This window comes from Gossypium hirsutum, chromosome D10 (genome assembly GCF_007990345.1).
Source record: "Gossypium hirsutum isolate 1008001.06 chromosome D10, Gossypium_hirsutum_v2.1, whole genome shotgun sequence".
Classification (NCBI taxonomy): Eukaryota; Viridiplantae; Streptophyta; class Magnoliopsida; order Malvales; family Malvaceae; genus Gossypium; species Gossypium hirsutum.
Window position 1 is genome coordinate 2453072 of NC_053446.1, and position 16169 is coordinate 2469240.

Sequence of the window (16169 nt, forward strand, 5' to 3'; positions counted from 1 at the left end):
AAAAAATTCCCATTGCCATATTGGTTGTGTACCCCCCATGGATAAATAAAGGCCAAAAGCATAATAATGTGGTTGAGGCGGCCTAGCTAGCTAGGGAATACCAACATTGGATCGTTTTAACCCCTAAAATGATGGCTTAGGGTTTGGCAGATCATGGTAGAAACATTGAATGGTATTCAAACCACATCATGGGAAGGTTGTCTTGTTGCAACAAAAGATAAATTAATGAGATGTATACATTAAAGATTGTTTAGGTAAATCAGTGAATACATTTATATTTGTAGGGTTTCTTTCAGAGTTGAAATTTGTTACAAAAGTTGAGTAATGTTGATACATGGTATCAACAGAAGACGAGATGGAGGGGTATGGAGTCCCGGTTCAGAAAGCAGAATCCAAACTCCGAAATGGAGTATCTGAGATTACTTAAATCATAGCTATTTTGGATCGATAATCAAATTAAATTCCGAGTCGAATTATTATATATTTTATTGTAATTATATAACAAGTACAAGCATCAATTTAAACCCAATCAATCTAAAGATCATATTGTAGTTTTAGTCTCGAGTACTTCTAATGAACTCACTCAGCAGCAAACCTAACATTTCCTACTTGATGTCTATACCTTCAATAGCAAATACCTCATACAAAAAGGAATAAATAACAAAAATTGCATCAAGCAAAATAACTCCAATAGATTTGCTTTAATACTCTTATGTTCATGGTTTTCATGGAAAATTGTAGTCCCTAGTTAAACTGAGTGACAATTAGTTTTTTGGTACTTTTCATTTCGGTTTTAAAAATTCATATTTGAGGTTTGTAATTATCTTCCTCAACAATTTTATCTTTAAGATTTGAGCATACGTCTCCCCTTAAAATACGTGTCTAACCAATACATCGATCACTTATTGCTAAATTTATGACAATGAAATAATCCCCTTTATATAACAATATCGCCCATAAATCAGCTCTATCTTTATCCCTAAAAAAAAGAAAAATCCTACTAATTAACAAATCTTCACATTTCAAATCAAATCTAATCAAATCTCTATTGAGTTAAAAATATTGACTAGTAAGATATGTTCATATTATTGCAATATTTGTAACATTCATTTAAACAACAATTTACCCAAGTTCAATTATCGTTTTTTTAAAAAATCACTTTTTTTTTAATTTCTCAAGATATCTTCTGTAAACCCATTAAGGGATAGGTGCTGATCACGAGTTTTAAAATTACTCCATACCCTCATTTAATTATCAACTCGCACGAGTAATATATTTATCATTATTTTATTACCTCGATGGGTTATATTTAAATAAATTTAACCTATGATTCATAGCATGTAATGAAAGCTAATAGTTTTCTCATTGACAACTTTTTCTCCTACATTTTTCATTATATATATATTCATCAACTACAAATTTAATGTTAACAATGTCGTATTGATCTCGACCTACCAATCTTAAATTATTTTATGTTCCATGCATATGATTACATTATTATCTAACCCAACAAACTTTCTTCAATCAATAATTTTCAATATCTCTGATTTTTTTAGAAAGATAAAATTTCGCCATTCAATCATTGGTTATCCATCTTTAGTTAGATAGGTTATAAACTATTGGTTAAAATATGTTGTTAGTGCTTATACTTATATAGAATTTGAGTTTAGTCCCTATACTTTAAATGCTAAAAATCCAATCTTCCTATTTATTTTGATTTATAAATCCTAATCTAATCATTATCTTCGTTGGCAGTTTTTGTTACAATTTATCAACCTAACATGTTTATTTCCTGTCAATCATATGTCGTACATCATACAAGGTCGACAAATTATGACAAAAAATACTTACAATTTTAATGACGGGTTGAGATTTTTAGATCAATAAAGTAGGAGGACTTAATTTTTGGCTTTTAAAATGTAGTGACTAAATCCCAAATACTATAAAATTAGAGCGACTAACATCATATTTTAACCTAAACTATTCAATGCATCTTTAAAAATAATAATTTAATCAAGGTACATTTCTTTTTTCAGTATCACTACAATATGAATTATATATGATTGTTGACCCTCTAACACGAAATTAAAAAATATTAATATAATATTCACAAAGAGCACACTAAAAACATTCTTTAACAAATAAATAATATAATCAGTAAAAATGTAGAGCATCACTTCAATACAAAACCAAGTAAATAATAAAGAATTACTGTCGTCACTAAAGCAAATTCAAGAACAAAAATGCAAAATTCTTAATAAATTAAACTAGAGAGATTAAATTCTTAATTTTGAAAAAGTAGAGGGATGAAAATAAAATTAGACCTAAAACACTATTGAAACATGTTTCGTGGTTCTAGTTGTAAAACAACTAAAGGCAAGAGGCTTTGTAGTTTAAGTTTAGGCGGTGGTGACCATAAATCAATTTGAAGAACACAAAAGATTACAACTTTGATTGATAACATAATGTATAATGTATGTAGGAGTAGAGGAGGTTCCTTCTCTAAGGTCAACATATGCCAAATTTACATCTCTTAATCAATGTTACTATCTATAAAATTCGAATCTAATTTATATGCACAAAGCAGATAAAAGTATCGTGAAAATTCGTATATTACAGGTTTACGTTTTGCACCCTTTACTTTAAAGCAGACAAATTATTCATTGTATGTTAAATCAAAAGGCAAATTAAAAATTACATCTATTTATACTGTTAAAAACTAATATAACTAACATAATAACTAGACAGTGACATGTACACTTCATCCTAATGTATATAGACTAATTTTTAATGGTAGAAATGGATGAAATTTTTAACACAAGGACTAATTTACTGTTTAATCTAACATACATGGACTAATTTATTCATTTTTTAATAGAAGGGACAACATATAATTCGACGCTCTTAAAACAGTGACCTCTATAGCACTTTTACCACACAAAGCATTGGAACCTTAATCACTTATGCCAATCCCATTAGCTTATTGCTTATGCAGAAAGACGTGCTACAACATATTTTATTTTCTATTTAAAGATTGAAAAGAGATAGTAATTTTTTTTAGGGATATCAAATTCGAACCCTAAATCCATAGCTTAGAAAAAGAAACGAGTATTGAAAAGGAAAGGGGGAGCTTAGTGAAGGTTTGGAGTTTTATGGGTTGGTCAGCATTTTGGGATTTGGGGCCATTTTTGTTGGACGGTGGCTTCGCTTTGCTTATTAATTTCATCATCCAAAAGAATTAAAAGGAAAAAGAAAATACATGAAGTAATTGTCAAAAACAGAAATCCCAATGAACCCACGTCATACCCATTTGTTCAAGCATTGATAATGATTTTGCAACAACTAGGCTTCATTTCTTCAAAGTTATCCCCAAACTATTGCATGGCTTCTAAATTAGACCTTCAACTTCAAAACCTTTTAATTGAATCATTGAAGTATCAGTTCATACTAATCAAATCCTTTTATCGATCTGACAATTAATTTAGGTGTTAAATGCCTATTCAAATATGATACGGAATTTTTTAAAGGTAGTGGATTAAAAGGTAAACACATGGGTACTTACAGTATCGATAACTATATCCAAACTAATCATTCGATAAGTATCCAGTTTCCTAATAAGTCGTTTTTTTTAAGTATACAGGCACAATAACAATTACGTACATATCCAAATCAATAAGTGAACTAATACTAAAAGTCGAACAATAAAAAAGGGAATCACAATGGAAGTTAGCGGTAATGCCGGCAGTTTGCTTATATATAAAATTGTATAATTTTGAGTTTCATTATTCTATTTTATAAAAACTAAAAATTTAATTCTTATAAAGAAAATTATATTGGTCTGTTTGGTAATAGGCTGATTACAGTAATTGGTTTAATCAACTGGTTCTATTAACCGTTTATTTAAAAGTGTTTAGTAAAACTTAACTGATAATGAAAGCTGATAAGTATCAAATGACAAATAAGGGTACGACACATTTTATTGCTAACGATTTATTTATTTATAATACTTTAGTCTTTATTTGGTGAAATTACTGAAATAAAACACTATTACGAAGAAAATAAAACACCCATTACGGAAATTACTTAGTGAATATTTTTGTAATTTTAAATAAACAAATTTTTTAAGTTCTTTAAGTGCAAATATTAACCTTGTGGAAATTGATAAATATTAATAGTGTATCGATATTAACCTTGTGAAAATTATGTCATGTTCTTTGTATGTAAATTAGTGATAATTATGTCGTGGCAATGTTGATTTTTATAGATTGACGGTTAAGGTTTTTTTTTTTTTTTGAGATTTACTTTGGACTTTGAATGTGAAAGTGAAAATGAGAGAATGGAAGCTACTAATATCTTAGCACATTTATTAGATTTGAGAGCATTTGGGGAAGGGAGTAATTTTTTAGCAAGTATGATCAGATATGTCATTGCACATATCTCATTCCCAATCAATTTTGAAAAAAGTTATCCATTCTGCCATTTTTTCTTTTTGAGGTTTTAACTCAATAAACTCTTACAGATCTCCATTAACCAATCATTACAATAGAGTGTTTAACTACCCAATCGTTTATTTGAGCTCAAATCAACTAAAAATTACTTAAAACACTGCTTACCAATCACCTCCATTAAGTGATAAGCATGTTCTAAGTGACTTATCATTTTCCACAATTTTCATTAAACAAATATATCAATTTTTTTTATCGTAAATTATTTGACTTAAAAAAAATAAATCTATAAAATGACTTATGTTCAATTTATTTATTTATTTTTCAACCAAGTCCTTAATTTATAGGTAAGGATTAAAAAGATATGTTAGTTGGGGGCAGGACTTAGGATCCACACACAAGGGAGGCTTTGTTTGGACGGTGGCTAAATCCCGTCCGCAAATTCGGTGGTCCCAATGTGGACAATCAAAATACATAATTAAATATAAGGACTTCACTTTCATCTTCAAAATTTCTTTATAAAAATACAAAAATTCAATTAAATCCCAAAAGAGAGAAAACACAATAATTATTCCATACATCTCCGTAACATGGAGGATAATGGGGGGCCCATTACGACCAATTTTCTTTTCTTTTACATTTAGGCATAATCATCATTTTGATCACCAATATTTATATTTTTTTATCAATTTAGTCCTAATAACACAGCTAACACGTAAAAGAAAAGGCTATATAAAAAGTGTGTTGACTAAAGTAAACGCTTTGTTAATTTCAAAGGGAGAAGAAAAAAGAGCAATGAAGAAAGGGTCAAATTTTGGTACTAGTCCTTATATTATGCCTAAGTTGCGTATTTTAATTCCTCTATTTTAATTTGGTCATTTCTCATCTTTGTACTTTTTAAATATGAAATTTCAATATTAATCAAGACAATAACAACTAAATTCATTAAGTTGAATTTTGCTATTCTCAAAATTTTGTATTGACAATATATTTTCATATGTCTAATGTCGTGTCAATTTGCTAGTACTCACGAAAAATTATATTATTTTAATTAATGAATTTAATAACTACTGCTTGAGTTAAGAATAGAATTTCAAAATTTTAAATAATAATAAGAATTGTACACGATCAAATTAAAGAATAAAAACTGAATCAATAACAAAACATAGTGTGGGACTAATAACATAATCTGACCTAAATGAATTAATTGTATCGTTATAGGTTATCGAAGGCAATCGACTCATTCGAGAGAAGTCTTTGAAGTATCGTCTATTGGGCAATTGATCGAACTCCCAACAATGGTTGTTACTGGGCTTGGGACAACTATGCTTAGTTTTAGTTACGAGCTTTGTCTCCCAATTCCATTAAGTGCCTCGAGTGAGAGCACAAAGCGCATACATCAACTATGGAAATGTTAGCATTTGCTATTGGTGGGGTTTGAACCTAGGTATTAATCTTACTGACAAATACCATATAAGGGCATGAATTCAAACCCTATCAAGAGCAAAATGCTTACATTTCCTTGGTGGGTGAAGGCACTCCCAACGTAAACCCTTCTAAGCTCTAGATGAAAGCAAGAGACTATTTGGGGCGAAAACTAAGCACAGAAACTTTGGATCCAATACCAATCATTGTTTGGGATTCAACTTGCTACTTGATAGACAATATTTCAAGGACTTCTTCTAAAAATGTCGAACCCTTCAACTTGCGTAACTGAAATTTCAAAACTCAGAAAGTAGAAACAAAATGTACAAAAATTAAGTTTACAACTCAAGGACTAATAACAAAATTGAACCATTTTAAATTCTAGGTATTTAGACAAAGAGAGGTCATTTTGGTATAAATATAATCTTTCGTGGAATCATAGTGGCAACCAATGAAATCCCAGCACGATGAATGATGGCAAATGGACAAGAAGTAGTCGGTTTGGATAGTGGTTTTGGACCAAGAGTACTATAATGTTGTTGAGCATAGTGGGGAACATGGAACGTGACCGCCGAACAACCTTGGCGGCTTACGTCTATGAACTTTAATGTTTGTTTTGTATTCTTCTCACCTTTGAAAGCAATCGCCCATGGCTACGGGTATCGCAATACTATTAAATATTTGCACTGAGCAGGATTGGATTGGATACGATCGAATTTTTATAAATTTTTTTAATTCGAATTAATTTTTAATTTTTAATTTTTATACTATAAGATAGTGGTATTTTTTTTTGAAAATTGATTTTTTTATATTATAGTCCTCTTAATAACGTAGTCTTTAGTATTAGGATGTAATTTCTCTCATTAAGACTATAAAGTGCTATGATTTTCTTAATAAAAAATTGGAGTTCATTGAAAAGAGGAAAAATCGCCTAATAACTACAATCCACAGTGAATAATCAAAACACTCTCTCCTCAAAAATACAGTTCGCTAAATGAGTGACCTTCCTTTAATAAACTAAATAAAACCAGAGGACATCATAAACACAGCTTTCAAGAAAGTAAATAAAGCTTTGAAAAAATCTTGAGCGTCCCAACTTCAGTCAGATGGATTTACCCACCAGCGATCTTTTCTTGCCGCAACCTCGGCAAAATCAAGCAGCTCCTCCACCCAGTATTTGTTCTTGTTAAAATCGAAGCCTTTGGTGGTCGGTTGAAGTGCCATAAGGTTCTTGTTCCTACTGGAAAATCTGAACCAACAAGCACTAAAACGAGTCGCAACTTGCTTTCCATCAACAATATAGGTGTTGATAACTAATCGGCCCGTTTAGGGTATTTATGAGTCTCTTAATAATTGTGTGTGCGTTTCCTTCACTCTTCCCCGATTAGACCTAATTTTTAGTAGTGTCGAAAAATATAGTTTCGAAATCTCATTTTTATAAATCGAGTCAATAAATATTAAATATGAATATTTACAAAGTTATTATATTAATGAATTAAATTTCAGTTAAATAATTTAATCGAAACTGTGATAAATTATGGCCTAGTGACTAAACTGTAAAACTTTAATCGTTATACATTTTTAATTAGGAAAAAGCTTGGGGGCTTAGATAACAATTATCCAAAGAATTAAGATAGTAAATAAACCAAATTAAAAAATATAATATTAAAATTTGATGTGGATATCATTAACTTAAGTTAATTAAGGATTTATGTTAATTAATTAATATTAAAACATGTTAATTAAAGTATAAATAATAAACAAAATGAAAAGAAAGAGAAAATGTTATCATCTTCAACCGGTGGAAACTGAAGAAAAGAAAGAATATTAATATGGTGTGAATTGATAAATATTAACCTTGTGAAAATTATGTCATGTTCATTGTATGTAAATTAGTGATAATTATGTCGTGGTAATGTTAATTTTTATAGATTCGCGGTGAAATTTTTTTTTTTTGAGATTTACTTTTAACTTTGAATGTGAAAGTGAAAACAAGAGAACGGAAGCTACTAATATCTTGGTAGTCCTTTATTAGATTTGAAAGCATGTGGTAAAGGGAGTAATTTTTTAGTAAGTATGATCAGATATGTAATTGTACATATCTCATTCCCAATCAATTTTGAAAAAAGTTGTCCATTCTGGCATTTTTTTGTTTCTGAGGTTTTAACTCAACAAACTCTTACAAACCTCTATTCACCAAACATTACAATAGAGTGTTTAACTACCTAATCGTTTATTTGTGCTCAAATCAACTAAAAATGACTAAAAACTCTATTTACCAATCACCTCTATTAAGTGATAAGTAGCTTCTATATATTTTAGATGCTTCAATGAGACACTAAGTGTCAAATTGATAAGTCCCAGGCACAACCTTTACTTCGGTTTTACTGTTGAGCTCTAGGTGCAATCTATAGATTTCGGATTCTTTGATGAGACACTAAGTATCAAATTAGTATGTTGGTTGAGACCTATGTATCTATTTAAGTTCGAGTCAAATAAAGAGGAGATATAAATTAGGAATTATTCAAATGATGCTTTAAATAAATTAGTGTTACGAAATTGTACTACAAATACAGATATGCGATATATGATTATTGATAGCATGTGGGGCCGGTATGGAAAGATAATTACAAAGTTTGAAGTTTGAAGTTTAAAGATTAAGTTGAAAAAATAATTAAGGGGGTGAGGAAAGTGTGTGGAATTACAATTTACAATTACACCTCTTGTTAGTTAGGTAAAGTTGTAACCACGTGTGAGGCTGTCAGGTTCTCCCGACACCGTACGTGTCTCTGACGGCTTTAACATTTTTCTTTGTTTCCTCATGATATGGGGCAATCCAATAATAGCAAAACTGTCTTGCCTTTGAAATTGAAGTTTCATAATTTCCTTTTTTTTTAATAAAAAATATTTATCTATAGCTAATAATAAAGTAGGCCAAATAAATAGCCTGAATAAATTTGATTAGACATTAAATAATATTTTCTGAGCCCATGAATGGCAAAATCTGTACGACGGTCGAAAACGACGTAGCATAAATCCCCAAAGCAAGTAAAGATGCGGGACAGCCTTCTAGAAAACTAAATAAAATAAATAAATAATAATAAAAACAGAAAATCAGCAGCCATGGAAATGAAAAGAAAATATTTTTTTTTAAAGAGAGACAAGTGTCACCTCATAGGAAACGAATTAAGGCAATATATGTATATAATGGTAAGCCGGCAGCCGCCCCACAATTCTTCAACCTAACCTAACATCTCCTTTATTACGATTCTTTATTTTTTTATTTTTTTTTATTATTTTTTGCCTCTTTCCACTTTATTGTATTATTATTTTGACGGTCGATTTTAGTACATACTTGTCCTTTTTTTTAAAATATATATATAATTTCTTTTTAAAAATGAATATTTTAGGGTTTCAAGATTCAAATACAATATTTAGATGTTAACGTTCGGTGTTTTAAAATTTAAGTTTTAAAGTTTAAGGTTTAGAGTTTCAAGATTTAAAGTTTAGAGTTCGGATTAAAAAAATGAATGTAACTTGATTCAAGGTTTCAAAGTCTAGGGTTTTAGGATTCAAGATACAATGTTTTATTGTTTAGGATTTCAAGGTTCAAAATATAAAATTTAGAGTTTAAGATTTAGTAGTTTAAAATTCAAGCTTCAAAATTTAGGATTCAGAGTTTCAAGATTTAAAATCTAGAGTTTAGATTAAAAAATAAATGTAACTTAATCCAGTGTTTTAGGATTCAAGATATAATATTTAAGGCTTAAAGTTTAGAATGTAGGGTTAGTTTAAGATTTAATATTAAGGGTTTATCAGTTCAAGATCCAAAATTTAAGTTTTGGGATCATTCAAAGTTTTAGTTAAAAGAATATGTGAATGATATAAAAAAATTAAAATATTATTAAATAATTGATAAAAAAAAAAGAAAAAGAAAACGCGAGGTTTGTATCTCATACAGTATAATGAAAATGAGAAATTATATTAATTACAAAACCAGCAACAATAACGAGGGGGAAAGCGAAATCTTTGACTTTCAGCATATGTATCGGCGACCAAAGACCGATAAACACAATAAAAAGCGGCAGCCGCGCATCCACACTTACCACTTCCAGCGCTTGCGTTCCACGTGGGCCCGGTCTTGTCCCCTTCCCCCTCCACCTTTTATTTATTTATTATTATTTAGTTTTGACGGTAAATGATTAGATTTTGGAAGTGGTAGAGACGTAAAAACAGATTCAATAGATCGGACGGCCGTATAACACGTGTAGTTCACACGCGAATCTCGAGAAGTTAAAAACATGGGAAAAAGTTTTTAATAATTATTGCCGGTCTCCTACTTAGAAACCCGCTCTTTCCGCTTACGCGCGCCGCTTGTTTTCCTCTTATAATATCACTCCCATCTTTTTACCCCCCCTTTTTTTACTGTTTATTTTGTTACTGTATAAGACATAGTAATTATGCTAATCTTATTAAATTTCGCAATTGTTTTTATTTTTCTAAAATTTTAAAATATAGGGTAAATAATTAAAATAGTCACGTTTATTTACCTCAAGCTATATTTTAGTCACTTATATTTGAAATGTTACATTTTAGTCACTGAGCCATTAATTTCTGTTTAACGGTGTAACGATAAGCTAACGTGCCATGTTAAATCATCATTTTAAACAAAAATTTTGGGTTAATTTGTACAATCAGTCCCCATTTTTTTTTCGTTTTGGGTAATTTATTTTTTTCTTTAATGTTAATTTAACTTTCCTTTTTCTTTTCCCATTTTCTTCTACTTCTTTCTTTTTTTTCCTCCATTTTTTATTTTTTAACATAAATTTTCTATGTTTTCAATTTGTAAAAATTAGTTCTATACTTTTATTTTTTTGAACAATTTAATTTAATTAACGGTTTAGTAACTAAAACGTGACAATACGATAACGTAAGCGACTAAAACGTAACATTTTAAATATAAGTAACTAAAATGTAACCTAAGACAAATAAAAATAACTATTATAATTTACCCAAAAATATATTAATAAAAATAATTGTGGAGTAGTCACCCATACCTAAGGTGTCCATGGGATGGGCCTGAACTAATACCGAAATTTTTTTGGGCCTAGCCCGAACCCGGCCCGACCCATGGACACCTCTACCCATACCAACTGAATCATTATCATCTTTACCCATTAAAAATATATATATTGCTATTTCCTAAGAATTTTAGTGAATCTTGTACTTTAAAAATTAAATTAAATTATTTACTGTTCAATTATTATAGTTGTTAATGGTTTTTAGAAAAGATTATGTGTTTATTTTTTTGTTAATAATATATCGAAGACAGTTTAATTAAAATTTAAAACTAGAAAAATTTTGACAGAAAATACTTATTATTTTAATGATTCAAATTTTGTTCTAATTTAATTTTTTACTAAAGTTCAAATTAAGATTGTTTTTTTGAGCTTGGGCCAAATTAAAAGTTTGTAATATTTTATTACAAAATTGAATTAATTTGGATTTCAAGTTTTGCTAAAAAGGTTGAAATTTTAGAGTTGCAATAATGTGTGAAATCAATTTCAAATAAACCCTAAATCAGAGGAATCTCTCATGGTGATTTAGTTAATCCATTACTTTCAATTGTGTTAAAGAAAAGAAAATACCAAAAAAAAAAAACAATCCTAATAATTGAAATTATAGTAACTTGCAAATTAAGAAAGTTGTTACCATATCACTTCAAAAAAAAAATATATAATTTCAGGTTTTTTCTATGGCGTTTATTTTACTGCAATATAGTTATAGTATTTAATTTTATTATCATCGCTAGTAAATGTATGGTCTATCTCGTGTATATAACTGGTAATTAGTATTTAGTATTATCCATTTTTTAAATAATTAACAAAGGTTAATTAAGAAAATTGCTCTTCGTAATTACTAATTAATTCATTGAAAATAAAAAAGAATTACAGAAATTAATATGAAACAACAGACTACAAACTAACGTTTCTCTGCTGCAAAAAAGGGAGGTTTTTCATCTACGTATTCACAATTTACGCCGCTCTCGCGTAATTTTTTTTTTGGGTATAATTTCTTGTCTAATTTTCAAATTTGGGACTAAAAAGAAGATTAACGATTTTAAAGATAGAAAATTGAAATTTTGTAGGTTTTTTTTTCCGGTTCTTGATATCGGCAATTTTAAAAAATAATAATCACGCGACTTCCGGAGCAGGTTGGTTGAGATCGATATTGAGAAGCGGTCGCCGTTTGATCTCGTGGTGGTTTAAATCAACGACGGAGGACGAATCTGAGTCGCTTTGTACACCAGCGTTGAAAGTTTCGTGATAATCACGGTGATCGAATCTCAACCGTTGTTGATACTGCTGTCCTTTCATAACACCGGGTCGGACCAACGCGTCGAAGTAAAAAACTTGGGGGGCTGCAACTGCCGGGACGCCGTTGGCGAAAAAACCGGTGACCGACGAAATTTGAGGGAAAGGAAGCCTGACGGCTGGAGATCCGTACCCGATGACTGCACCGTGTCCGAGATTGAGATCCAACGGTGAACACTTGACGACTGTCGGCGGCTCGTGGCTTGATGACTCCACGGTGCTACTCCGGCTAGGGCTGTGATTGTTATTGTTGTTGCTGCAGTTGGTATCGCCATTGTTGTTACAGTTACTACCATTGTTGAGGATTTCACCAGGGAGGGGGAAATTAGTCTTCGCCTTGGCGCCGCGGAATTCTCTGGCGGCGGCGTCGTAGGCCTTGGCCGCTTCCTCAGCTGTATCAAAAGTTCCAAGCCAAACACGGCTTTTCTTCCCTGGATCTCTGATCTCAGCGGCGTAACGACCCCATGGACGCTTCCTTACTCCTCTAAAATGAACCTCTTTAGTACACCCATTCCCGTTTCCCTTGACGTCCGCCGTTTTCTCCCTCGGCGCCATTTAGGAAGCTCCGTTTTAAGAGTGATGAAATTTTGTTGAGAGAGGAAAAAATGGTGGGGGAATTGTCGTTTGGATTTGTTGAAATTGGTGCAAGGGCACGACGATGTTTTTATAGAGGGGAAAGGACGAATCGGCGAGGAATTGAATGAAGAGGGGTGGCCACAGTCAACAACAGATTTGACTGAGAGAAAAAGATTGGTGCGTCATGGCAGTTTCGTAAGTTTCATAAAAAACCAGATTACGTGGCTTGTGGGGTTGTCTTGAAGACAGCATACTCTATCATCATTATCATCATCCAACGGCAGTTGTACTGTTCTTGTTTGTGTGCGGTGCTTTGGGCTACATATCACTCTCTCTTCCTTCACGTCATTTTCACTCACCTTGAAAATAAAACAGCAAACTCTAGCACTTACCCTTTGTACTAAAAGTTTGGTATACAATTACAGCCTAAATTTTAAATTGAGGATTGAATTTTAAAAAGTTTTAATCAGGTTTTTGAAGTATTACGAACTAAAGCGCAATTTTATCATTATACTAATATATAATTTCATAAAATCCAAATAGATTAAAAGATATTTTACCATTTTTGGGGCGTCTGACTACATCTCTGGTTAAATTCTCATATGAATGTGTAGCATATCGAAAACAAATGTATCAAATTGTAAAAAAGTAATTACCTATTGCATAAACAATATGGATCTGATACATTTAAAAATTTTATATAAAGTTTAGTATCATGTTCAAGTTGCTTATATAGCTTGTACACGTGTTTACTGTCTTATTTATGAACTTCAAATATACACTATATCAAAATTCAACCATCATTGAACACTTAAGTCAAAAGAAAATACTTGATTGATGCCATACAAATAGAATACAGATTAAATTAGGATATTTTAAATTTCATGGACCAATTAGTAAATTTGGGAATAATTTGAGGATGATTGATTAAATTTAACCTTCCTAAAAAAGTTTAGGCCGTAATTAAAAAAACGAGGCGCGTGAAGAAAAGAGGCGAAAGTGAGAAAAAAGGGAAGGTTGAACAAGTTGTCGGCATATTCTGCTAACTCGCCGTGTGACTTGGCTGTTTTTTCTATTCTAATTTCAAAAACTTCCTTTTTACTTAAATTCCCCTATTGAACCGCTCGCTTGGGGCCCAACTGGTGTTCGTCCCAATGCCCAATAACATCTCGCCACGTTTCTTTTGTTCCCTTTATGCGCGTTGATAGGCACTCCAACGCATGGCTGGCTATCCACATGAGTAGCTTCTGACATCTAGTGTCAATCTCACCCGACAACTCTCTTCCCTTACTCCCTTCATTCCCCGCGTCAATCGCACACTCTCGTTATAAAATTACCCCACTACCCTTCCAATTCCCCCCCTCTTATTTGGCCATTATAAATTAAATACTGTTGCTGCTAATGGATTTTTTTAACTGACTGTTTAAGCATCACGTTGCGTATGTTTGAATTAATGTATTGTAAAATTGTGGTTAAATTCTACTCTTAGTCTCTGTATTTTGTGAAAGTTATAGATTTAGTCATTATACTTTTATTTGATGGATTTTAGTTTCTCGATTTTTTAAAATTTTAGTCTAGACCTAAACAGTAGAAATTAAATCCATTTAGTTAAATTCAATTACTAGTCTTCCACCATGCGTACAATTGTAGATTTAGTACATTTTCTTTAATTAGATCAATCTAAGTCTCTATACTTTTTAAATTTTAAAATTTTAGTCTTAACATAAATAACAGTCGATAAGTCATTAACTGAAATTTTTTAGTAATATGTGAAAATAATAAACTGACATAATATTACACATATGATAATATGTTTTTAATGTTTGAAAAACACAGAGACTAAAAATGACCAAATAAAAAGTATAGAGATTAAATCCATGACTTTTTCTAAGTACAGGGACTAATAGCAAAATTTCACCTAAAGTTGTTACTTTGGGTTTTTATCTACCTAATCTTCACGTGTTTAGCTTTGATGGTTTTTTTATTATTATTTAAGGATAATATTGGATCAAATTTGCATAAATAAATCAGATAGATTTAAGTATCAAATTTAGATTAAAAAAAATTAAAAATGGCAACGTGGCGGCTACCAAGTGTATGGATGGAATAATATATATTATAGAATTTTGGCCTAATGGCGGCTGTGGGATAGGTACCTATAGTTCACATGATAAAATCCATTTTATCGAATCGAATTTATAATTATTTTTTATAATATAAATAAATCTTTTTACACTATAGTAATTAAAACAATTTTAAAATGTTAAAATATATATTTTAACAAACTCGATTGGTAAGGGTATTGTTGCTAATGTAGGAGGATGTGGGTTTAAGTGCGCTGGAGCACAATATCCTCTTATTTATGGGTTGAGAGGGGCTATGGGTGGTTCTAAGCATTATGTTAATAAGAACAGATATAAAATGATTTTCTTGTCAAACCTCAAAAATAGGGTTTTTATCAATTGTTTTAATTTCGAAATATTAATGGCTTGTGGTATGCGTGCAAGGGCAAAATTAGAATTTTTTTTAAGGCGGCCGAAATTAAATTATAACTTTTATCATAGCAAAAATGAAATATTATCATCTTAATAGCTTATATCTTTATAATTTTTAAAGGATTAAATCAAATTTTTATATTTTTAAGGGGGTCAAAGTGTAATTTTACCTTTACTAATTTAAAATTTTAAAAGACCTAAATGAAAAATTTCCATTTTAACCTAGCTTATATCCTTTTCAATACATAGAACATTTCAAATATGTAGGGAAAAAGAAAAAAAAAAAGAATATCAATGTTTTTTTTTAATTTTCTTAAAGAAAATCAAATCTAAAATTTGCAGACATCGTCGATTGAGTTTAACTTAATTGCATGAGTATTGTCGCCAATATAGGTAGACGTGAGTTCTAGTGCGCTGAAGCGCATTGTACTCCTATTTATGGGTTGAAGAAGGGTTATACATGGTTCTAAGTATTGTGTAAAAAAAACATGCATCTGGGTTCACCATAATTCAATTATGCTTGTTGACCATACATCGAACCATGTTTTTAGCATTATTCCCTCCTTCTTCCCCATCAAATGGACAATGGAATTCTCATGTTTTTGCAGTTCTGTAATAAGTCAACAAAAGAATGTGATTCCATACCACGTGCTTTTGTTTAGTCACAATAAGATTGTTTTATCTCTTCATCAAACAACTCGCTAAGCTGATCTCCAACAGTCCTACGACAATATTTGATAGAATCTCTATTCAGATAAAATGGACACATACATGAATAACCTTATTGAGTCCGAGTAGTCACGTACACACCGTCGCATCAAACTACATAGATCATACCATAACTCGTAACTCCA

The 16169-nt window shown here is 30.7% G+C and overlaps 1 protein-coding gene across 1 annotated transcript; it reads right to left on the bottom strand.

The window, feature by feature from the left end:
• Positions 1 to 11777: 11777 nt before the first annotated feature.
• Positions 11778 to 13253, bottom strand: LOC107941067 (ethylene-responsive transcription factor 4). The gene has a single exon (XM_016874583.2). It carries the CDS (start codon positions 12797 to 12799, stop codon positions 12065 to 12067), a length of 735 nt encoding a protein of 244 aa, XP_016730072.1. The 5' UTR covers positions 12800 to 13253; the 3' UTR covers positions 11778 to 12064.
• Between the last annotated feature and the right edge of the window lie 2916 nt (positions 13254 to 16169).